Here is a 25,206-nt window from a genome sequence, read left to right as displayed (position 1 = left end):
TCATGAATCTCCCCAGCCCCAGGTGTCTCTCTTACCACTCTGTGCTCCTGTCTCTGAGTCTCCTCTGTTTTCCCGAGGGCCTCTGAGTGGCCTTTCAGAAGGGCTACAGGCGACGTGGTTCCATCTGTAACAGCAGGGCCTTTTCCTCCAGGAAACAGAGGTCTCTATCCTCTTTTTTTTTCCCCTGACATTTTAAAACTGGCACCTGAAGCCCTGCAGAGGTTAACAGATTTCCTCACATACTCTTAGCTTCAACAGCACTATTGTTGCTCCTTACCTCTTACAGAACCATCAAAGCAAATTCCAAATGCATTAAAGAAATGAATATAACAAATGAAACAAAAAAGAAACTACAGAAAGTAAATATATGTATTTTTCTGATTTCAGGAATATAAATAGATAAACATATGAATGGAACAGAAGGAAGCACAAAGAAAAAGATAAATTTAACTATATAAAAAGGGAACCTTCTGCATGTCAAGATAATACCTTAAAAATGAAGTAGTTGGAAAAATAACAAAACGCTGAAGAAGATATGTTAACACATGATATACATGGTTAGAAAAAATGTGCAAATCATTAATAAAATGGATAACAGCCCAATAGAAAAATAAGTAAACGGGATGTAGAAAATTCACAAGAGCAATAAAATACTAATAGACACAAAAATTTTAACCTTACTAATCCTTAAAGAATACAACTTAAAATAATACTATTCATTATGAAGTTGGAAAAGATTTTAAAATATTACTGTTCTGCATTGCTCAGGTAAATTATAATAATATAATGTTCATATTTCCTACTTTTCAGACCTCTACAACTAAGCTTGTATGAGGTAAGAAAATTGAACAGTTAATTATAAGAGATAAGGTTCTGTATGGAGGAGGAAATGACAACCCACTCCAGTTTTCTTGCCTGGAGAATCCCATGGACAGAGGATCCTGGCAGGTTACAGTCCACTGGGTTGCAAAGAGTTGGACATGACTGAGTGACTAACACACTGAGGTTCTATAACTCAATGGATTCCAAGGTGAACAGACAGTAGTGATTGGGACACATGCATTGAGGAATGGTTAAAAAGCTGAGAGACTCGAACTCTAAGGGAAGACATAATGGAAAATTGTTATAAGGATGACATAGATTTACTATGCTTAATTTTTCTAAAGCAAGGTAGAAATGGAAAGAAAATGAGCTTTGGCCACAAGTAAAGGAGATTGGTCCTGGGTGTTCATTGGAAGGACTGATGTTGAAGCTGAAACTCCAATACTTTGGCCACCTCATGCGAAGAGTTGACTCATTGGAAAAGACCCTAATGCTGGGAAGGATTGGGGGCAGGAGGAGAAGGGGACGACAGAGGATGAGATGGCTGGATGGCATTATCGACTTGATGGACATGGGTTTGGGTAGACTCCAGGAGTTGGTGACGGACAGGGAGGACTGGCGTGCTGTGATTCATGGGGTTGCAAAGAGTCGGACGTGACTGAGCGACTGAACTGAACTGAAGGAAGATCTTTCCTATAATCAGACTTGTCTAGTTCTAAAGTGGGCCAACTCATTTTCAACTCAATTCATGAGATGAAGTGTATCATAAAGCAGAAACTTTTTGTCAGGAATGCTATAGAATTAGTACTCTGAGTACTTTCAGAATTCCCCTTTCGAAAGTCATCTTTTAATAACAGCAGAACTTTCACAGAATGGTTTATTTCAAGAAGAAACTAAATGATTCCAGACAAATGAAGATAATGGAAACCTGCAGGGAGTACATTTGGTCGACCAGTGTTCAAAATTTCCAAGTACCAACTAATATCAGCAGTCTAGTACTTAAACACTTAGACGTCTTGAGTCTGCTGAGATGTATGGAGTAATGGCCCTTCCGTCCCAGAAAACAGGTTTTTGTGTTTTGTTTCTGAGTGAGAATTCTTAAAGGTAAAGTTTTTCACAAAGCTCCTTTTGCCATATCTGTCCACGTCCCAAAATAAATGTGATGCTTCCTGTTAACTGTGGTGGGTCTGGCGGTGGCCAGTTCAGCCCTTAGGACTTTTCATACTAGCCAAACTCTGAATTTAGAGATGAAGTATCTTAATGTGGTCTGTTCCAACAGGGACATGAGGATATTCTTAACGTCTTAGCACCTGGGAGTTACTTCAGTATTTTCAGAACCACTCTGTTTGGCTAACATCAAATGACACCTCTCTAAAGGCATGCGGTTAGATGCCAATGTTTTCCTTTGATATAGGATTTAATGAGGGTGAAATCAAAGCAAAAGTTATATCCCAGAGAGATGGAAAAAATTGCAGTATGTAGAAAAAGGAAAAAAGTATGTTCATCTCTTCGCAGAATAGGCAAAAAGATTCTTGGTTCATAAAAGGAGGCTCGAAATTCTTTCAATTAAAAATTATGGCAGCTGAAGGAGAGGCTCATGCAGGTATGAAATTTAATCATTTAACATGAAACTTATTAGCCTCAAAGCAGAAATATTCTGTACCTCTCTCATGGCACCACCACAGTCTGCTTCCTGTTAGTTTTTTGTTTCCAATAATAGAGCTGAACTTTAATCCCTTCCCCTCAAATGTCCCTATTCAACAGCTCTTGAAGGTCAGGTGATGACGTGGCCTGGCATTAAGGCAATCAAGAGACAATCCATTCTGAAATATCACATTAAACTTTACATTCAGACTTTCCCTCTAATTTGTCTACTTGGGTTTCCTCAGTTCTTATTAGTTATGGGACCACATTCATTAAGAATTTAGCCAGATTAGTTGCCACTGCAAGTTAGAGTGCTGAAGAGAGACAGTTATGTCTGGCACAAGTAGGATCTCAACCAAATTGATGAGTGGATGAGGACAGGTACTCTCGTTTCCCTGGGAAGCCTCCTCTGACAGCTTCTTTCCCTCTGAGGAGGGGCTCCATTAGGTTTAGGAGAGCTGGCAGTGTGTGTGTGCTCTGGGTCAGAATACAATAAGCTGAGAGTGATTTTTAGAGACCTCAAATCCAACCAACTTACAGTCACTCCTGGTATTCAGTAATCTTTGTTTGAGAAGAGCATAGAAGAAACAGAAGGAATTCTTCCATCTAGTTGAGAAAAAAATGGTTTTCACTAAAATTTTGTGACTTGGAAATGGAATCTTAAAAACAGCTCAGAGAAGAACTTTTGATGAGAATCTGAAGTTAGGATTTTTGAAGAAAAGTGAATGGAACTGGGATGAGTTAGCCTAAAGGAGAGAAAACTGATGGCTCACCAAACACTTTTCGAATCAACTGATAATGTATCATGAATACATAATATATTATATTCATAAGTCAAAGATGGAATGACCTCAGTGTCATGACAGAGATTGGCTATTCAATGTACATGTATATATATTTGTATATTTATATACAAATAGATATATTTGTAAATGATGTATATTTGTCAATATCATTATAATTTTACACTACTTGACTTTTGCGGTAGTGCAGTGTTGAAGAAAGTACAGTTGACTCAGGAGAACTGGACACGAGGTACTTTCTAGCTCTATCAGTTACTAGTTGTGTCACTCTTCAGTAAGTCACTTAAGGCCCTAAAATTCAGTTTCTTCAACTCTAAAATGCTTCATGGTGCTGTTTATTATCTATAAAGTCCCAGTCACAGGCACAGATGGCCCCAGTGTTCTTATAAAATTAAATGTTCAGACAGGATTGAAACTGTGGGCACTCCTTTCCTAGGGGTCTTTAGACATAGGGCATCTTCTGGTCCAGATGTCCTAGTCACAGACTGAGGGCAGGGGAGTGAACCAGACCACCTCAAAATGTTATCCCACCCCAGGTTTCTTAGCATCAATGTGTCAGAATAGAAGAGCCAGCGTGATGAAAGTTGTTTCCGTCCCAGCGTGATGAAAGTTGTTTCCGTCTTTTCCAATTTTTGGATCATTCTCCCTTCAAATGGAACTGAATATGATACATAGGGAAAAATGCTGGGATCTGAGCAAACACCTGTTCCTGGTTTGACTTTCCCCTACAAAGTGAGTCCTCCTGTTGTTGTTGTTTTTTAATTAATTTACTTTTTAATTGAAGGATAATTGCTTTACAGAATTGTGTTGGTTTCTGCCAAACATCAACATGAATCAGCCATAGGTATACATATGTCGCCTCCCTCTTGAAACTATCCCCCACCTCCCACCTCTTCCTACTTCCTCTAGGTTGTTACAGAGTCCTGGTTTGAGTCCTCCTGTTTTTTGATACAACTTGCCTTCTTTGGCCCAACTTTATGTTGCCTTCCTGTTTATTGAAAGGCATTGGAGATATTTATGTCTTGGGAGAGATGATTCCCTAGAGGATGATGTTCATTGATTTGTGATCACATGAGGCATTGGGCAGATTCCCTAGTGGATGGTAGAGCTGCGCCAAAGGTGCTGTTAGACTTACCTAGAGGGGGAACTATTACTGTCTTAGGTATAATGGCTAATCCTTCCTTCAGAAAGATGAGAAAGCAGTGAAAATGATGGGGGAAGGACCTGCAGCTGGAGATTTTTTTGAAAAGAACTGGCCTGGTATTACCACCTCTTTCTCTCATAGCATCGTTTCTTTGTGTGGCCTTTTTGATGGCTTGAAGAAGCTACTCTCCTGGTGACCATATAGGCTCCAAAAGTGAAGTGGGAGTTGAGGGGAGGGGAATGGAAGAGAATAATAGAATCTTAGAGTTTGATGGGAAGCAGTAATCTTTCACCTCAACCTCCCAGTGAGTAAGGAATCTTAAAGCACCCCTGAGATGGCCATGTTGCTCTTTCTTTGATTAATAGTCTACCTCCTAAGGAAGCCTGTCTTGTCCCCAGTTAAACCAGGCAAGCCTTTGAAAAATGAGCTCATTTTGCGGTGAGCTCTTTCTTTTTTAAATTGTAGTCCCTGGTTTTCTGTCATTTTAGAGGATCCTAGGCCAAATCTGTTTCCTTTCACTTAGCAGTCCTTTGAATATCCAAAGAAAGTCCTCACAAGTTGCCTTATTTTTCTTATCTAAATCAAATCTCCCCATTTTCTTCAGTCATCCTTGAAGAATATATACTCCAGACACAGAACACCCTTCTCTGATCCACACCACAGTTTTCTAAGTTTCCCTGCTTCTATCCCATAGGGTACAGGGCACTCACTTTTTGTCTGGTTCCTAGAGTGAGAACAATCTCTTACCTAAAGAGTTGAGATTTGAGTGGTGGGTCTCTTGACTACTTTGCTCACAGAGATGAGAAACAGGAACCTTCGCTAAGGACCTGGATGCCTGGACCACACATTTTGAGTGGCCTCAAGGGTGTTACCTATAGAATACCTGACGTCCCAGTGCCCCAAGTTCACATGCCACTATGCTTTCAAATATCTGAACTACTTCCAGCCTTGATGGCAATTCCAAGAGAAGGAGAATTACCCCATGTTCTCTACTAATTGAAAAAGTTTGCCAGTATCTCCCTGCTCCTAAAGCCCCAGGCCAGAAGGCCCCACTGGTAGCCTGACTGGCACACTGCTTTGCTTTATATCCTTTTCCTGGTTGCTACTGACAGGAGCAGCTACAGGCTCCCAGAGCTTTCCATCCCTGCTCTGAACTAACATGGCTTCAGGCGACAGCAGGAATTAGCAGGCCAAGAACACAGAATCTGGCCCCAGAGGCTTATAAAACAGAGAAGGAGACACCAAAGAGCTGAAATCACTTCCTAGTATTTCCTTTCATCCTTTCCTGCAGAGCTTGCTGCACTGAAACGGCACCTTTCCTGTGAGACCCACATCCCAGAACCACTGAGGGCTCCTGCTCTTATTAGCAGTTACTGAGCAGGACAGTAGGGTGTGGGTCCTGAGCATGTACACGGCAGTCCCTGTCTGGCCGCCTACAGTCAGAGATGGTGCAGCATGTTCTCTCTAGAATCAGAGAGGTGTTAAATGAGCAGTAGCTCACAGGAAGAGGAACCTGCTTGGAGACGTGAGTGAAGGGCCCAAAGTCCCACAGTGAAGCAGTGGCAGGATTAGGGCTGGAATCCAGTTCTGTAGACTTTCAATCCCAAACTCTCTTTAATACAATATATGTATAATCATGTGAGTGTCTGTGGTTATATATGTATCTGTATGCATGGATGTGTGAAATTTTTATTTGTAGAAGGCTTCATTTCACCCATATGCTCTAACTTGATTCTCACAATAACCTCATCTGACAGGTGAGCTAGCTGAGGTCACACAGGTAAATGGTAGCAGCTGGATTTATAGCCAGACTTCCTGGTTCCAACTCCCTCCTCTTCCAGTTGCATGACACTGCTATTTAATTCAGTTGATGTTACCAAATTCCTCTTCAGGACCTCTGTGTAATGAAATTCTCTTTTTCCTGTCCCTCTCTGACAATCTAATAAAGACATTACATAGCTCCTCAACAATATGATGACAAGGTGAGGCACAAGACAGCATAACTGGGAATGCAGCATATCAGTAGCCACTGAGAGTCACTTCAGTCACTTTAAAGACAGAAGCAGGACAGAAGCCAGGATGTGGGCAGTTCAAACATCAGAGCTATAATCCTGGAGGCAGGGATGTAGAGTTGGGCAAACAGGCTTAGAGGTTTGTGCCCTTGGGTGATGGAGAAACAAGCTCGTAAAAATGATGCCACCTGCCATCATTTCTTCATGTTTCATGGTTTTGTGTTTCTTTTTACCATAATCTTAACAAATGTCTTATCCACATATTATCTTAAAAGTCTAAGACGATACCACTTTTGAAGAACATCCTTAGAGCAGTTATTCTTCTCTTCACCCTCAACTGGCTAGAGGTCTGAGGTGAGGAAGGAAGGCAATGAGTACTTACTGAGCATTTACCATGTGTCACAAAATTTATATAGAAGACTTCACTTGCTCCTCTCCACAGAAAAAGTTTTACAGCTCAAGAAACTGAGGCTCACAGAGATCAAGTAACTTGCCTCAGGACATACAGCCAGCAAGTGGCAGAGCCGGGATTGACACCTTAGCCTGTTAGACTAAGGCCTTTGGTTAGTTTCTTCCATGCGGTACACGTGGTCTTCCGGACACAGGGCAGGCTCAGCTCCTAATCATCTTGGGTTCTAAAGGACCCTGAACTATCACAGTCACTGTTGTGGAGTCACCTCTCTGCGGATGTGACTTTGCAGGTCATGAGGCAGTGCAAGATTTAAGCACACAGGCCTCAGAAGATCAGACCAGGATGAGAATTTCAGAGCTGGAATGGATTTTACCATATATATAACTTTTGAATTTTGCAGATGAGAAAACTGAGGCCTAGGGATTAGGACTAAAGGATTTGCCCAGGTTATTAAGTGAACCAGAACAGCATCTTCTGCCTAGAATGAAGACCAGAAACTCAGCACACCAACTGTGAACCACTGGGAAATGGAGAGAGGGGATGAAATACTCGAGAGTTCTGCTGGGATAGGTTAGGCTTGAGAGTAATGGACATGCAGCCAGAAAAGAGAGCCAGTCTGTGAACCAAGACTGCAAATAACAAATGCAGGGTGGGCTAAGAGACTCAGTAAGTGACTTCCCAGATTGTGTTTTGCTCCCATCGCATACAGTTGGAAACCAAATGCACGCCACCAAGGTTGCAGTGAAATGGCGAACAATTACAGCGCAAATAGTTGTGGGCAGCTGTGGGAGTCCAAGCCACCTGCTCCAAGTTTACAGCTTTGTTAAACTTGGTAAACAGTAAAAGTGGAATGGGGAACGCTCCCAGTCTGTACAGCACTCACGTCCATCCTGGGAGGCCTCCCTCCAGGATGGGGTGGCCTAGAGGGGCTTTCTGTTGGTAGAGGCCAGAGTCTCTAGGTGAGACTGAAAGCAGAAGAGAGTGTCACAGAATCATATAATTACAGAGTTTGAAGAGACTACCGAGCTCCCAGAATAGATAAGGAAACAGTTCCAGAGAGGAGAAGTGCCCAAAGTTATAAAGTTGGGGCAGAACTGGCTTTTATTTTTTCTTACAGTATTTTATTTCTTTCTCTAGGTTTTTATTCACATTTATTTTTTATTAAATTAAAAATTAATCCAAATTAACCCCAAATAAATCTTAGTTAAATCCAAATTTTTAATTTGTTAGAACTGACTCCTGATCTCTGAACTTCTGATTTTTGTCCAGTGCTCTGTCCTTTAGAGGTGCTCTACTCCACAAGATTTGTAGATGTTGACTATTAGTTACAGTAGTACAGAATGCTACCCCTGGAAGGGACGTGGTTCTTAACTACCACTGTTTCTGGTTGTTACATGGCTGGGGGCACTATTAGCGTTTATTGGGTAGGGACCAAGGATTCTAAATAGCTTGCAATGTGATCATCTGGCATAATGCAGAGTCCTCTAGTCCAGATTCCAAGAATGCCCTTGTTGAGATATATTTAGTCCATCATTTGAGCTTATTGTTGGGGACCCCAAGCCTAGAGGGGCTGGGAAGGGCTTGTGCAGGGTGCTAAAGGGAGTAAGCAGTCCCTGAGTGAATCAGCAGCAACCTTGGTGCCCTCAGCAAAGTGGCCATCCAACTCCCTCCACACCCAGCTCCTACTGCACTCCCTCCTAAGCTGTTTCTGGGCTGGCACTTACTTGGACTTCAGGCCCTCCTGTCCATAGGGCTGCAGCAGATACTGGTGCACGAGCTTGTCCCTGAGAGTCCCGGCCAGTTTGATTTTCTTTCTTGATCGGTGCAAGTTGATGATAAAAAGTGTAATGGACCCTCGAACATAGTTGTGGCTGATATCCAGAGAGAGAGAGAGGGAAAGATGAAAACAGTGGTCTGTTAGATGCTTCTAAATCATTTATGGGCTGCACAGAACAGGACTACCCCAGGAAAGGGCATTTACTTCATGATTCTTGGCCATCCTGGACTTTGAAAGACAGAAGGGCCTTGTTACTGTGGTTTCCTGCAAAGAAGATACCCACTTCCCACCATAGGCCTTTTGTTTTTGCTTAAATATATTACAATGATTTTAGAAAACAAAGTATCTTTTTCTGAATATGGAAGGCTGACTGGGAAAAAAAGAAAAATATAGAGAAACACAGAGAAGAAAAAGAAAAGTCTCCCATAATCCAAGTGTTTTAAAATATGATAACATTTTGGTTGACAACCTTCCAGTATTTTTAGTTTAATAATTTGACAAATATTTACTGAGTTCTTTGACACATACATATATATTTCTCAGTTTTTACATAATTGGGATCACATTGTTAGCATTTTTTTTTTTAGTTCATGAACATCTTCAACATGCTGCCATGTTATTATATTATATATTCTTCTACTTACAAAAGAATGCTAAGTTCTTCATTCGTAGAAATTTTTTTAACTAGCCTCCTCCTTTGGGGACATAGTTGTTTTTGATTTTTTTGCTATTATAAATTATGTGATGAAGAACTTTATTTACATAAACTTTTTGGACATTATGATTATTTCAGATAGATAAAGTACTGGAAGTTGCAAACACTAGGGCAAAGGGAATGCAGTGCATGATTCCTCACCAAATCTGCTGCTTCATTCTCAGTGGGGGCTCCTCCCTGTGGGAAGATTTTTTTGTCCCTGCTCTGTTGAGCCTTGAGTGATCACATGATTGGTGTTGGTCAATGCAACGTGGGTGGACATGTTAAAACCTCTGGGCAGAGGCTTTAGTAAGCAGTTCATATTTTGCCATGTCTCTTCCCTCTGCCAGAAGTCTGACAATGTTCTTGATTAAGGCTGCTCTATTGATCTGGAATGAGGATGATAATGGAGCAGAGCTACAGCTGAGCCGTGACAGATGAGTAGTGTGCAAGAGAAATACATTTTCTTAGTGAAAGCCATGGAGATTTGCAGGTCCTTCGTTATCACAGCATAACCTCACCGATCCTGACTAATACATTTTGACAATACTGATATTATCTAGAAAGCTTGCATCAATTTGCTCTGATCACCTATGCGTGAGAGCACCCATTTCCACATATTCCTAAGAACATCAGATATTAATAATAACCTTTTAAAAGGTTACAGTTTAAGGTTTAAAATATCACCTCTCAAACTCAAGAGGTGATAATGGGATTTCAATGTTGTATTAATTTGTATTTTTAAAAAATTCACACTGAGGCACAGTATTTTTCTTATTTGCCTCTTTGCCATTTCATTTCTTCCTTTGTGAACCGACTGTTCATGCCCTTTGCCTGTTTTTCTATTGATTTTTTAAAACTACTTATTTATTAAAGATAATGATCCTTTGTTTTCAGGTATATTGAAAAATTTCCCCCAGTTTTCTTTGACTAGTTCAGTTTGTTTACATTGTACTCTGATGTATAAAAATTAAAAACATTTAGGTAGTCAAATTTATTGACCTTTTTGATTTCTACTTTTGCTGTTTTATCTACTCCATGATTATAAAACTATTCACTGTTTCAGAATCCTTTTAAATCAGTACAGAAGCCTGAGGGAAATACATGCTTGTACACAACAGCCTTTAGCATTATCAACAAGACTGCAATGATTTTCTTCTCTCTTGTAGGAAAAAGGACTTTGTTTCGAAGGGGTCCCTTAGGTCCCCTTCTGGATGGGTTAATGAGAGAAAATAGAAAAAATGGCCTGGTCCTGCCTTCAAAGAAGGAGTTCCAAGAAACTCAAAGTCAGCTGAGCCCAGAGGAAAATATCATTCTCTGTAGAAAGAGCACACCTCAACCCCTGAGTCACTCATCTATGCCTCTAAAGGTGCTAATTAAGAGTTGAGTGACCAACATCAGGTTAACACAATAACTTAGATTTTAAAAAATTCAGTTTTCAGGGCTCATTCCATTATTTAATCCATTTGTGATTGTGTCTGAGAATCAATATTTAAAAAAAAAATCTCAGTATATTTGGCAGATGAGTTTGGTTTGGGAACCACTTGCCTAGAGTAATCTGTTAAGATTATGTGATTAATTACCAATGTATATCCTTTTGGCTGTGTGTCTGATGATTTTTCTTGCATCTGTAGGAGGGTACATTATTGCATTCAAGGCTTTTTGGATGCATGCACTGATATTCTGAAAAATTATTAAGTGATAAATTATTAAATGACCCTTCTATTTAGTCTTTTCTCCTCTGGTCCTTCTTCTCATGTGAGCCAACTTTTGGAGCCAAATGAATTCAATCAGAAGAGAATGCCAATTCATTTTGAGTGGACTTGTGTCATCAGAGACCTGAAGAAAGATGCTGCTAGACGATGTCAGCATTTACCATTATTGAAAGTGAAAGTCACATTGTATTCGACTCTTTGTGACCCCATGGACTACATAGTCCATGGAATTCTCCAGGCCAGAATACTGGAGTGGGTTGCCTTTCTCTTCTCCATGGGATCTTCCCAAACCAGGGATAGAACCCAGGTCTCCCACATTGTGGGCGGATTCTTTATCAGTTGAGCCGAGAGGGAAGCCCAAGAAGACTGGAATGGGTAGCCTATCCCTTCTCCAGCAGATCTTCCCAACCCAGGAATTGAACCAGGGTCTCCTGCATTGCAGGTGGATTCTTTACCAACTGAGCTATCAGGAAAGCTGTTACCACCATCATTAAAAAAACACAAACTATTTTCATTGGCGGGCTTTAAGTTGTGTGCAAAACTGAGGAAGACGCCATTAACTAGGCTTTAAAGTGTGAGTGAAAATAGGCATGTAAGGGTACCAATTTTCACAGACTGTGAAACTCTTCTGCTAACTATCATCAGACAACCTTCTCAAAGGCCAGCAGCCCAGGAGGAGAGAGCTGCGTGCTTGCATTTATGAGTTTCTCCTCTGCAGAGTTAGGGCAGAATGAGCCCTTGGAGACCACAGAGGAGAAGGGCAGGATGTGGGGAAGTGGTGGGTGGGAGGGAGACCTGAAATCACAGCATTGCTTCAGGGAAAGCTATCTTTTCAAGCTGCTTGGCAGTGGTCTGATTTCCATTTCCATAGTTCCCTGGGGGAGACAAACCAGCACTGAAAGCCAGCTCAGATACCAACTCGCAGAGGCTCCCATAGGGTTCACGGAGCCTCCTCAGGGAGGACCTGACACTGAAGACCTCCCTCAGCCATTCCTTTTTGCTGCTTGGCTGGTGGGCAAGGACATTAAGCAGAGGCCTTTTGGCTGTGAAGACACATTCTTGGCTGGGGAATGCAGCACCAACCTGAAAGTACTATGTTGAGAATCCAGATTTCTAAAGAATCTCCATTCTCTGCCGACAGAAAAATAATCTTGGAGGAGTATCTGCTCGCTAAGAAAATGGGGTTTTATTGAAGGTGTGGCCTGGAGGCAACTGCTGACCTTCTAATGTCGTCAAGTCCAGGTGGCTTTTGGTTCTCCTCATTAATGCCCCTTTCTATCTTGTAGAACATCTATCTTGCTCCATGTCTCACTCACAGTGAGACTTTTTCACTAGCAGAAAAGGCCTGTATCTGGAGTTCATCTTTCCGGCTGTTCTTTTGCGGCCTGACATCTCCGTGTTGCCATGGGAGGAGGAGGAAGTGAGTCAGGATGGGGGCTGGAATTGGAATATCATGGATGTAAGAGGTGAGGGGTGTCATATTGGGAGGTGCCTCTTGACTTATAGATGAAAAACAGTCCCTGTTCTAGAAATATTTCCAGTGAAGCTGGGAGACTAGGAAAGGGAAGGGAGGATGATGCTTTGAAATCCATGTCCATTTCCAGTGAAAGTCTACGTATTTGAAAACTGGATTGGTCCATTTTCTCCAAATCTAATTCAAAGTTTTTGGGTTCGGTAACAGTCAGGCCATGTTTTGCCAAACATCTTTTTCCCAATTTCAAAGCCCCTGTGTATTTTAAGGGAAATTTAATCCACATGTTTCTGATTCATTTACACTTAACTCATCAAAATATTGTTTTGTAAGAGCCATTTGATGTCCAAGAAGCCTCAGGAACCTTTTTATGAGTCTTTAAAAAAACTTCTGAAAAACAGGAAGTCGTGCTTTGCCAACAATAAACAAACTTGAACCCCAAAAGACTCAATTTTTCTTCAGGATCCACCAGGCTCCAATTGGTTCTAAACTTGGCTAAGGATCTCAGCTCCTCCCCAGATACATACATTGTGTTAGCAGAATGGTTTATAAAAAGACTGTTTCCTAGTCAAAATCTGTTTGTTCTCTGAATAAGAAGCCTTAGGGTGAGAACTGCTGTGCTGCCAGGTCCTAATTTGTTGGCTCTAGAACAGAAAGCAGAAAAGCACCTGCTAGTGTTGGTATGAGTATCTGACTTAGTTATCCTAAATCAGTCATAAAAGACAATGCTCTACTAGGTCAGAAACGACCCACAATGTAAGAGATGCCATGAGAAGCAGTGAGGTATTCAAGTAGAGGTTCATGACTGTCAGGGAGACTATAAAGGGAATTTCTATGTTATATAGGACAACAGGCCAAAGATCTCTAAAGGTTCTTTCCAAATATAAAATTCTTTATATTATTAGTGTTGCTATTTGTACATACATGTGATACTGTAGAACCTTTGGAATTTAATACGATTACACTAATGCAAATAATTGGCAAGAGGCTTGGCACATAGCAAGTGTTCAACATACACTTGAGCGCAGGAGCTTTTTTAAAAGACCTTTTTTGGGGTATTCTATCAATAAACTTATACTTTCTCTTCAATTCCCTGTTTTGACCAAGGATATGTATTTTTGGAGTACTGGTCGAGACTGAACAGCATGAAGTTAACATGCCCACTCTGGGACGTTTTTGTGACCTTGGTCTCTTTGGCTACAAATAAACCAAGTGGATCAGGAGTGCTTCCTGATAATGTTGTGGCGGGCGAGGGGGCTCAGACAGGGAATGTGTCTTCCTACAGAGAAAGTGCAGAGACACTTCTCTCCTTTTGCTCATCTATCTAAGGCACTGGACATCCACTGACATGGAGGAGATCTGCAAATTCAGCCAGCTCATTCTCAGCTAGCTCAGTGTATCTACTGGGGGCTTTCTTCTCTAGTAAGAACAAAAAGACCTTCATCCCAGTAATCTAAGGTCATCAGTGACATAGATTAGTAAAGTTGTTTCTTTCTTTCTTTTTTAATAGGGAGGAGGGATGGAACTGGCAGAAGCACTGTTTCCCCTGAGAGGTTCTGGAATGACTTCCCATAGAAAGTACAGGAGATCTGGTGATGGAGAGAGAATATTGAATACAATGAATGATTTTATGCTGGTGAATGCACTCCACCATATCCCTTTCTTCTGGCCAATGTGGTGACAGCAAAGGGGAAGAGAGCTAGAAGTATAAAGCATCAGTGATGCCCTGATGCCCTGTTTCTGCATTCATTCATAAAACATTCACTGACACCTTCTTCAGGCCAGTCACTCTGTGGGACACCAATAATACAAAAATGCATGAGGCACTGGCCCTGAGTGCCTGGTATATTCAGAACATCAGTGACAACTTCCCACAAGAATGTCAAAGAGAATCAGGATGAACACTGGGATGAAACCAAGTGAGAAGACCTCTCTGAGGACCCCCCAGACTCTGCTAAGCCCATGGATTGGCTACTGACATTTTCTCCTGGGTCCGCAGAGCCATAGTATAAAGGGCACAGACTGATGTGCTTCCCCAAAGAGACAAAAGGTGCCAAGAGAACTTTTCCTCTCTCGAAGCTGGGAGTCCACGTTTTGGGTGGTTACCTCAAGGCCAGGGTGGAGACAAGGAACACAATGTTTCCTTGTACGTTGATCAGATAACTCCAGCCAAGGCCATAAAGCAGTCACTCTCTGTCAGCTATTGGATTGAGCTTCCTGTTGAGCAAAAGGGACCGTTGAAAGCCTCTGGCCTCTGCCCAATCCAGCCTCCTCTCATCCACAATAGGCACTTGTATCTATAGACAAGACAACTGGCCCCTGGCCCCCTTGTGCTCAGAGTGATTCTTTGAAAAATCTTATCATGATAAATTAATTGGCATGGCTCCTCTGTCATCAGGGAGGGGAAGGGGCATCTGTTGTAACCTGACCACTGGAACTCTTTGTGCTCTCCACTGCCGGTGATCGGCCCTGATAGGCTCGCTGGAATGAAGGTCTGGCTGGAAGCACTTGCTTCCTTCTTCCTCACTCCCACTCCACACAAGGTCTCTCTGCCTTAAGAGAAAGGGTTCTTATTTTCAGGGCTGCCTACTCTGCTCCTTAAATTGGAAGCAATGTAAGAAAGCCATATTTGGTCAGGTGGGTTTTGCTTTAGGCTCTGTTTTAAGTTTTTACCTTATGATCCTCATGTTTTAAAATCTTTTATCTGCTAAACTTTATGTACTAATTATGTTTCCTACTTCTTAAAAGACAACCCCAATAACCTCAGCTTCAGATGAAAAAGAGGATAACCATCCCCGTTACTGTGCTGACTGTTCAAGGTTTGGCCCCCTAAAAAAAGGAAGCCCAGATTTTATTTAACCATCTAGCCTTTAAAATAGCTGAAACAGTTTTCAAAATACTGAAATGACTGTAAAGTTGACATGACTAGCTTTGGGCACTCCCAACTTGGGATGCACTGGTACATGGTTAGGTTTCTAGTGGTATAGCTCTCCAACATGCATTTTAGAAAACTAGGCTTATTTCCTCCAGCTCTGCTGGTATATCTTAGGAACAGGTTTTATATCTCTAGTTTTGGTTAAGGCATAGACACACAAATAAGCCTCCTGGGCATTACATCAACTGGCTGAGAGAAAATGTTCAATAAAAATTTGTTGGATGAAGAAGTAAATAAACAAATGGCATGTATCTTTATGAACATTTTATGAATAATTCCTCTAAGTGTGAGAAAGGGGTTTTACTTGGAGAAAAAACTGTTTATCAGAAATCATTTGAAACTTGCAAAGAACGGGCCTAGTGAATCCAGAAGCAGTTTTCAGTGTCCTGAAGGAGTCCAGTGTAGCATGAAGTTCTCAAACGGCCTAAAAATTCTCAGGGGTGGTTTCTGTGCCATCTCTCTGAACACTTACTTGTGGTGGTTAGTGCAGTGAGCATAAATCCTTAGTTTGTCCCGGATCACTCGGCCTGGCCGGGGCTTTCGCTGGAGCCCAGCCACATGCACGGCCAGGACTTTGGGGCCGATGAGGCGCTTGTAAAGGAGAGAGAGCCAATAGTCCTGAAGGGAACAGAGAAACAGAGTCAGAGAGCGACATATACTTAGGTGTTCTGAGTAAACATACAAACACAAAGGCCAGAAAGCACTTCATACCAGGAGTGTAGGGAATCGGGACAGGAAGACTCTTACCCTGTAAGCAAGGTCACCACAACAAAGCACTCATCTTCAGCTCGTATGAAACGGGCACTATCTAAAGAGGCCTTTGGAACTGACCAAATGAGGAAATGTCCATGGGGAGAACCCAGAGTGGCACACAAAGCAAATGAATCAGTTTTCTACATATAAAAGAATAATCAGCTAGGGCCTTGCATTTTCAACTTTCTTTTCCTACGACTTTTACTTTGGGCACAGATGGTAAAGAATCTGCCTGCCATGAAGGAGACCTGGGTTTGATCCCTGGATGGGGAAGATTCCCTAGAGAAGGGAATGGCAACCCACTCCGGTATTCCTGCCTAGAGAAAGAATCCCATGGACAGAGGAGCCTGGTGGGCTACAGTCCATGGGGTCACAAAGAATCAGACAAGACTACTGAGCAACTAACACAAACATTACTTTCCTACTGGTTTATGACTTCTGCTTAATTTTAGAATGTAAGGTTTCCAATCTTTTAGGATTGTCACTAATCTGAGAATCCAAAATGTCATCTCCCAAATATTGTCACTAAAGACTGTTTCTGTGGTGGGAGGAGGATGAAGCTCCTTCAGACAGGAGATCAGAGTCCTGAAGTGAAATGAAGTGAAAGTCGCTCAGTCATGTCTGATTCTTTGCGATCCCATGGACTATACAGTCCATGGAATTCTCCAGGCCAGAATAATTGAGTGGGTAGCCTTTCCCTTCTCCAAGGGATCTTCCAGGGATCAAACCCAGGTCTCCCACATTGCAGGTGGATTCTTTACCAGCTAAGCCACAACGGAAGCCCAAGAATACTGGAGTGGGGAGCCTATCCCTTCTCCAGCAGATCTTCCTGACCCAGGAATTGAACCGGGGTCTCCTGCATTGCAGGTGGATTCTTTACCAACTGAGCTATCAGAGAAGCCCAGAGTCCTAATTCCAGAGTCAGAAATGCAAACAGAAGAAAGCAAACCATGGCGCTAATTCTTAGTCATCCTCAATAAATCTAAACTAAAAAGTTTAGCTCTTTTAACCACTCCAGGGTCCATTTGTAATTGATTAATAAATACTAAATCTGTAATTCACACATGTATTTGAACTTACAAAAGTCTATTTACTGCCACCTTAATTTCTACTATTGCTATTATCATGTTTTATTTTTATATTTGACACACAACATATTTTGTATTTGTTTTGTATTTGCTTTTAAATCTTACTATGGGGTAATGACTTAAGTGTTTATAACTCATCATATAAACAGGGCCTCCTAGTTTGTTTAGGAGCTTCCTCCCTCCCCGCCAGTTCTGGAATTCAGTGGACATCCTATTGAGTACAGGCATGCTATTCAAGATCTTAAAGACATCAACTTTGCTTTCTGAGCCTTCATCTTTTCAGGCAGAAGCCTCTTAATAATCTCCCCCCTCCCCACTTTTGTAGTCATTTATAACATCAGGTGCTTAAAAAGTTCTGGTGAACTGCATAAATCCGAACAAAGTCTCAAAGCGCCTTTGTCACCAGAATAGCTCCAGATCTTCCCTGAGCACTAAGCCCTGCCCAAATATTTACCTTATTTAACTTTAAGTACCCTTAGGATGGCAGTTAGATATGGTTTCCTTATATTTAAAATGGCAAATATGCCATCATTGTCAATCATGCAGATGAAAAGAAAAACTCATTGGTTCAATTTGCTCTTACTTGACTGTAATTTGGTTTGAAGTAATCTTTGTGAAGTTATTATCAGTCACAATATTCCAATGGGATGTCTATGTTTTTCTCATTGATTTGTAACATAACTTTTAATATTAGTGGAAGAATCCTTTGGAATATTTATAAAACAAATATTCTGTACAAGTTTGTAGTTTGCTTTTTATCACTTTTTATGATGTTTTTGACATGGAGAATTTTTTAAAAATTTTATAGAAAAACATATCAATCCTTTTCTTTTGATTTTTTCCTTTTCTTTTATTCTTAGAAAGTCCTTCCTCACACAAGGATCAGATCAATCTTCATGACACTTTTTCTAGTTCTTTTTATATTACCATTTAAAAATTTAACCTTTTAACTCACTGAAAAATATTTTGGTGCATGGTAATAACTCTATTATTGACTAAATAATTTACTAGTTGTTGTAGCATCATATAGTAAATAATCTATCCCTAAACTCACCTTTATCACAAACTAAATTTTATATACATGAAATATGTATGTATATTATACATACTATACATACATAATATACATTACCATATTTGTTATTATATAATATGCCATATATACTATATTTTAATGTATATTATAAATACATTATGCTATACAGTATTATACAATATACTATATAGTGTAATGATTATTACACTGTTATAATATTGCATATCATAATATGTATAGTATATACAGATATATGATACACATACTAATATAAAATATAGTATACATTATGATATATAATATAAATGATACATATATAATAATATGTGTATTATCTAACACATGTATAAAATTGCATGTTAGATATAATACATATATAAATATACATAAGGACTTCCTATGTCTCAGTGGTAAAGAATCCACCTGCCAATGCAGTAGATGCAGGAGATGCGGTTTGATCCCTGGGCTGGGAAGATCCCTTAGGGGAGGAAATGGCAATTGACTTCAGTATTCTTGCCTGGAAAATCCCATGGGCAGAGGAGCCTGACTGGCTATAGTCCATGGGGTTGCAAAGAGTCAGACACAATTGAGCGACTGAGCACACACACACAAATATATATATAAATATATGCAGATATAATATATTTTATGATATGTATATCATGATACATATACTGATGAGAACTATTATATATACTATATAATAAATCCATATTACATGGATTTTTCTATTTTTTTCTTCCACTGAAATCTCCATTTAAAAAATATCAGTTTCACATCATTTTTGTAATAATTAGCATTTTAATATGCAGATTCAAGTTTATTGCATTATAATTTTTCCTTTCCTTTCAAACATTCCTTAAGTAAATTCTGAAAGTTTTTTGTTTGTAGTGGTTGCTGTTGTAGAGAAGTTTGAAGTGAACACAAATTTTATTCTATGTTTGGTTAGCTTCCTTGTTTTCTATCTCTTGTGTCCTGTCAGGATGCTTATAGGAGTCATGTTTTATTTTTGACATTGGAACTTTTACCAGGAATGTGTCAATGTGAGTTTCTGCATTAATTTGCCTGTATTTGGGAACTACTTTTAATCAGAAAGTCAAGACCTTTCTTCAATCTGTGAGAATTTTCTTTAAATATAGCTTCAAATTGTTATGTATCTGCTTTCCATATACAAGAGCATATATGTAACTTAATGACAATTCTGAAGCACATGAGAACCCATCACCCTTCTTAAAGGCTATCAGAATACCCACACTCTTGCATCTAGTTATGTGAGTCTTCTTTTTTTCATTTTTGTTTTTCACTGTCTTGCTTCATAGTTTAATCTCTGTATTTGCACCTAAGCAACATATTATTTAATTTGTTAGTTTTATAAAAATGGTATCACATGATATGTGATTTTCTGTGACTTACTTTTGTGACGTAACATTAGGCCCTGATGATTTGTTTAGGTAGTACAAATACTTAGAGTTTGTGCATGCTAAGTAGTTTCAGTTGTGTCCAACTCTTTGTGACCCTGTGGACAATATCCCAACAGGCTCCTCTGTCCATTGGATTCTCCAGGCAAGAATACTGGAGTGGGTTGCCATGCCCTCCTCCAGGGGATCTTCCCCACGCAGGGATCAACCTTGTGTTTCTTATGACTCCGGCATTGGTAGGCTGTCTTCACCACTAGCGTCACCTGGGAAGCCCACTTAGTATTCCTCTTCAATATTGTATAATACTCCACTGTGTAAAATACTAGTTTATTTACCCATTCTTCTGATAGATATTTGAGTTGTGTTCTGCTTTTTCTATTTGAACATTCTTGTTCCTGTTTCCAAAGACCCAGGTGGAGAAATCTGGAGAAGCTTTACTTACTCCAAATGTGATTGTAAACCAGCAGCAGCCTCATCAGCTGGGTGCTTCTTAGAAATAAAATTCATGGACTTTATCATGGGTGTACCAAATCAGAATGTCCAGGGGTGAGGCCCCCAAATTGTGTAGCTTTCTAGGTGATTCAGATGTTTGATAAGGTTAGAGAAGCACTGTTCTACAGTATAAACCTAAGAGAGGAATTGCTGGGTTACATGCAGGTATACAAATATTCAGGCTTACAGGATAATGCCAAGTTATTTTCCAAAGTGATTCCAGTTATTCCAACTTACACGTCCTCCAGCAGTGTCTGTGTGAGTTCCCTGTGATCCACAGCCTCGCTAACACCTGTTATTTTCAGACCTTTAATTTTTACCTATCTAGTGGGCAAAAAATATCCATTTCTTTTTGTATGTTGTTTAAGAAATCCTTATTCATGTCTAGTTCATAAAGATATTTTACGTTTTCTTTTAAAACTTTTAGAGTTTCTTCTTTCATAGTTAAGTCCTTAATCAGTGTAGAACGTAGGGGAATCTAGGATTTGGGCTGGTAAGTCAGTTGACAGTAGGTTAAAAGCCAAAGTGAACATCAAATTTGCACCTTTACTTAGCTCTCTGCACTGTTTGCAGACTCCTTTCTCACCCTTATTCTACTCTCAGTTCCCTATCTATCCAACCTTTTTTTAAAAAAAACTTCACTTTCCCTCTCTCACTGTCCTTATTTCTCCCTCATGTAAACCAGCAGAATCAAATTATATTTCCTTCCTTCCTCCCTTTCTCCTCTTTCTTTTATTTTGCTACAAATATGTGTCATTTATATAATGACAAATAAAATTAAACAAATGGAATAATTTCTGAGTATCTCTTAAGGAAATGACATGAAAAGTGAAAAAAAAATCTTTATGCATAGGGCAGGTAAGAAAAAAATAAAGAATGCACATATATATATATATCTAATAACAAAAACAACAAAAAGACATTGCATGAAAGATAGAATATGAAGAGAGCTTTTCAAACAATAAGAATCATAAAGAAGGAAAGCAAATATATTAGATTTTCATGTCAACAACAACAACAAAAAAATCCAAAGCAAGGACTGCATTGCAATTTTCAAGGGACAAAGAGAGACTGAACAGACACTCTTTAAGTGTATCAGACATGAGGAGAGGTTGAAGAAAAATAGTGTCCATTTATTAGTTTGAGAGGGAAAACAAATAACAGATGACACTAGAACGACAGAGGTTTTAAATCTTCTCTTTTTCTTCAGTGTTTGTCAAAAAGTCAATTGTGGTCTGAAAGCTAGAAAATGCAGTATATAGAGTAAGTTGAACCAAAATAAATGGGAAAAGAGAAAGAAACTGACGGAAGCTTTCAGAATTTACTGGATTAATCACTGAACCACGTGTTCCTCAAGGTCTAAGACTACTTACCCATTCCTAAAGCCCATGCCTAGTAGAATGCCTGACTTACAGGAGGTGCTAGAATTCAGTTATGGACTGGGTACTGTGTTTAAGGCTCCGTACTAGGCAGTAGGAATATAGTGGTGAATAAGACAAATTCAGTTCCTGCCAACATGAAGTTTATAATCTTAGCAAGAAAAATAGTCCTTAAGCCAGTGAGTTAGGTGATGAATTTCGTTAGAGCTAATGGTAATGAGAAATCTATGAGACCATATCCTATCATAGAAGATGTGGCCCAGTATGGGGTAGAGGGGTATGGCCAGGGAAGAAGTTTTGTTGTCAGAACCAGCCTGGACCTCAACCTGGGGTCTGGCTTCCTGGGAGCAGACTGGAGCTTTGGAGTGTGCATCACTATGCTGGAAAGGTGGCAAGGGGCAGCTGCTGATGGAGATGTGATCAGGGTTTGGGCTTGTAGCCTGGGTTGTCTACACTGCATGACCATAAGACCATAACACCCTTAGTGACTAGAAATTAGACTAGTCACTAGAAATTCTATTTTAGAAGAATATTTAACAATGTCAAAAGATGTTCATTATAGTATGCAGGAAAAGGACAGACTCTAAAATAGAGTGATTCTATTTTTGAGGGGTAAAAAAGTATCTCTGCAATTAAACTTGAAGGATATACACTCGAATGAAAACAGTTTATCTCTGAGTAGTTCTCCTTTCCTTCTTCCATTTCCTTGAAAGGCCTATCCTCCTGCACCTCTGGGTCTTCAGAAATGCCATTCCCTTTGTCTAGAGTACTTCTTTCCCCCATGCCTTACCTAGCTAACTCCTCATTTTTTGGGTTTCTGCCTAAGTGGAATTTCCTCTAGTGGCCTCTCTGAAGCCAATGTCCAGGTTTGGGCTTTTCTTGTATGTGATCCTGGGAAACCAGAGGTTTCCCCTCCCATAGCGATTTTCATAGTGCTTGTTGATTGCCCATTTACTAGTGTATTCTCCACTAGATCCTTCAGTGACACCAGGGTTCATATTTGTTTTAACAATGTCAACGAACATTTCTTGAGTGATTAATATGTGCTTCACATGTATTATCTCATTAATTTCACCAGTAAATCCTGAGGAAGCACTGTTATTTTTCTTTTTACAGGTGAGGATACTGAGGCTTAGACATAGATATAAAGCATGGTACTGAGGTGGCAGAATTGTAGCTCTAGCCTCAGTTTGTTGAATAAATACTTGTTGGATTAATGGATGAAAATACTAAAATTACATAGATAAATTTCACCACTGCAGTTCTCTGAATCTATGATTAAAAAGTGTTGCTAGAATTAAACATACTGGCCTGATTCAATGGGTGAGATGTCAATATGCAGCCAAACATCTTGTCTCACTGATTAGTGAATTCAGTCTGCTGTTGCTGCAGCTTAGTCACTTCAGTCGTGTCCAACTCTGTGCGACCCCATAGACGGCAGCCCACCAGGCTCCCCTGTCCCTGAGATTCTCCAGGCAAGAACACTGGAGTGGGTTGCCATTTCCTTTTCCAATGCACGAAAGTGAAAAGTGAAAGTGAAGTCGCTCAGTCATGTCCGGCTCTTAGCGGCACTATGGACTGTAGCCCACCAGGCTCCTCCGTCCATGGAATTTTCCAGGCAAGAGTACTGGAGTGGGGTACCATTGCCTTCTCCGGAATTCAGTCTGAAGCTCCCTTAAAAATTCAGAGCATGTGTTTGTTAGCCATCTGTATGTCTTCTTTGGAGAAATGTCTGTTTAGATCTTTGGCCCATTTTTTGATTGGGTCATTTATTTTTCTGGAATTGAGCTGCAGGAGTTGCTTGTATATTTTTGAGATTAATCCTTTGTCTGTTTCTTCATTTGCTATTATTTTCTCCCATTCTGAAGGCTGTCTTTTCACCTTGCTTATAGTTTCCTTTGTAGTGCAAAAGCTTTTAAGTTTCATTAGGTCCCAGTTGTTTATTTTTGCTTTTATTTCCAATATTCTGGGAGGTGGGTCATAGACGAGCCTGCTGTGATTCATGTCGGAGAGGGTTTTGCCTATGTTCTCCTCTAGGAGTTTTATAGTTTCTGGTCTTACATTTAGATCTTTAATCCATTTTGAGTTTATTTTTGTGTATGGTGTTAGAAAGTGTTCTAGTTTCATTCTTTTACAAGTGGTTGACCAGTTTTCCCAGCACCACTTGTTAAAGAGGTTGTCTTTTTTCCATTATATATTCTTGCCTCCTTTGTCGAAGATAAGGTGTCCGTAGGTACGTGGATTTATCTCTGGGCTTTCTATTTTGTTCCAGTGATCTATATTTCTGTCCTTGTGCCAGTACCATACTGTCATGATGACTCCAAAGAAGACATACAGATGGCTGACAAACACATGAAAAGATGCTCAACATCACTCATTATCAAAGAAATGCAAATCAAAACCTCAATGAGGTACCATTACACGCCAGTCAGAATGGCTGCTATCCAAAAGTCTACAAGCAATAAATGCTGGAGAGGGTGTGGAGAAAAGGGAACCCTCTTACACTGTTGGTGAGAATGCAAACTAGTACAGCCACTATGGAAAACAGTGTGGAGATTCCTTAAAAAACTGGAAATAGAACTGCCATATGGCCCAGCAATCCCACTTCTGGGCATACACACTGAGGAAACCAGATCTGAAAGAGACACGTGCACCCCAATGTTCATCGCAGCACTGTTTATAATAGCCAGGACATGGACGCAACCTAGATGCCCATCAGCAGATGAATGGATAAGGAAGCTGTGGTACATATACACCATGGAATATTACTCAGCCGTTAAAAAGAATTCATTTGAATCAGTTCTAATGAGATGGATGAAACTGGAGCCCACTATACAGAGTGAAGTAAGCCAGAAAGATAAAGACCAATACAGTATACTAATGCATATATATGGAATTTAAAAAGATGGTCATGATAACCCTATATGCAAAACAGAAAAAGAGACACAGATGTACAGAACAGACTTTGGGACTCTGTGGGAGAAGGCGAGGGTGGGATGTTCTGAGAGAATAGCATTGAAACAAGTATACTATCAAGGGTGAAACGGAATACCAGCCCAGGTTGGATGCATGAGACAAGTGCTCAGGGCTGGTGCACTGGGAAGACCCAGAGGGATGGGATGGAGAGGGAGGCGGAAAAGAGTTGGACACGACTTAGCAACTAAATAATGATATGTATTGTATTTGAATATATTTTAGAAAGGATGAGTGATAGGAAAAGTAAGGCCCAAGGTAGACAAGATATAATTCAAGCAACTAGCTAATCAAAAGAGAACAGAGGATTAAGTATATATGGGAGAAAAATACAGGAACAAGATAGAAAGAAAAAGTGGGCAGAAAAAGATAAAGGTTAAAAGTGAATAGTGCCACTTTTAAGAAAAAGTTTGGGGCCAGTTACTTGTGTGAACCAAACTCTTGGAGAATCAGGCCAGGGACAAGTTTTCACTAGAAATGAATAAATAGGTAGTAGATGTTTTTGGTCTATATATCATCATTATCATCAGTCACTAGAAATGGAGGAGAAGGGGGAGACAGAGGATGAGATGACTGGATCATCTACTCAATGGACATTAGTTTAAACAAACTCCAGGAGATAGTGAAGGACAGGGAAG

General features: G+C 40.1%; 1 protein-coding gene across 3 annotated transcripts in view; it reads right to left on the bottom strand.

Annotated features, from left to right (window-relative positions):
- HPSE2 (heparanase 2 (inactive)) overlaps positions 1 to 25,206 on the bottom strand; it is a 665,453-nt gene that overhangs the window by 11,700 nt on the left and 628,547 nt on the right. For all 3 annotated transcript variants that reach the window (XM_043476432.1, XM_043476433.1, XM_043476435.1), the window contains exons 10-11: positions 15,902 to 16,047; positions 8,562 to 8,708 (exon numbers count right to left, since the gene is read on the bottom strand). In XM_043476432.1, the coding sequence (XP_043332367.1) occupies positions 8,562 to 8,708; positions 15,902 to 16,047 (293 nt within the window). The remainder of the gene's footprint in view (positions 1 to 8,561; positions 8,709 to 15,901; positions 16,048 to 25,206) is intronic.

Source organism: Cervus canadensis, chromosome 8 (genome assembly GCF_019320065.1).
Source record: "Cervus canadensis isolate Bull #8, Minnesota chromosome 8, ASM1932006v1, whole genome shotgun sequence".
Lineage (NCBI taxonomy): Eukaryota > Metazoa > Chordata > Mammalia > Artiodactyla > Cervidae > Cervus > Cervus canadensis.
This window is presented reverse-complemented; position numbering and strand designations above follow the sequence as displayed.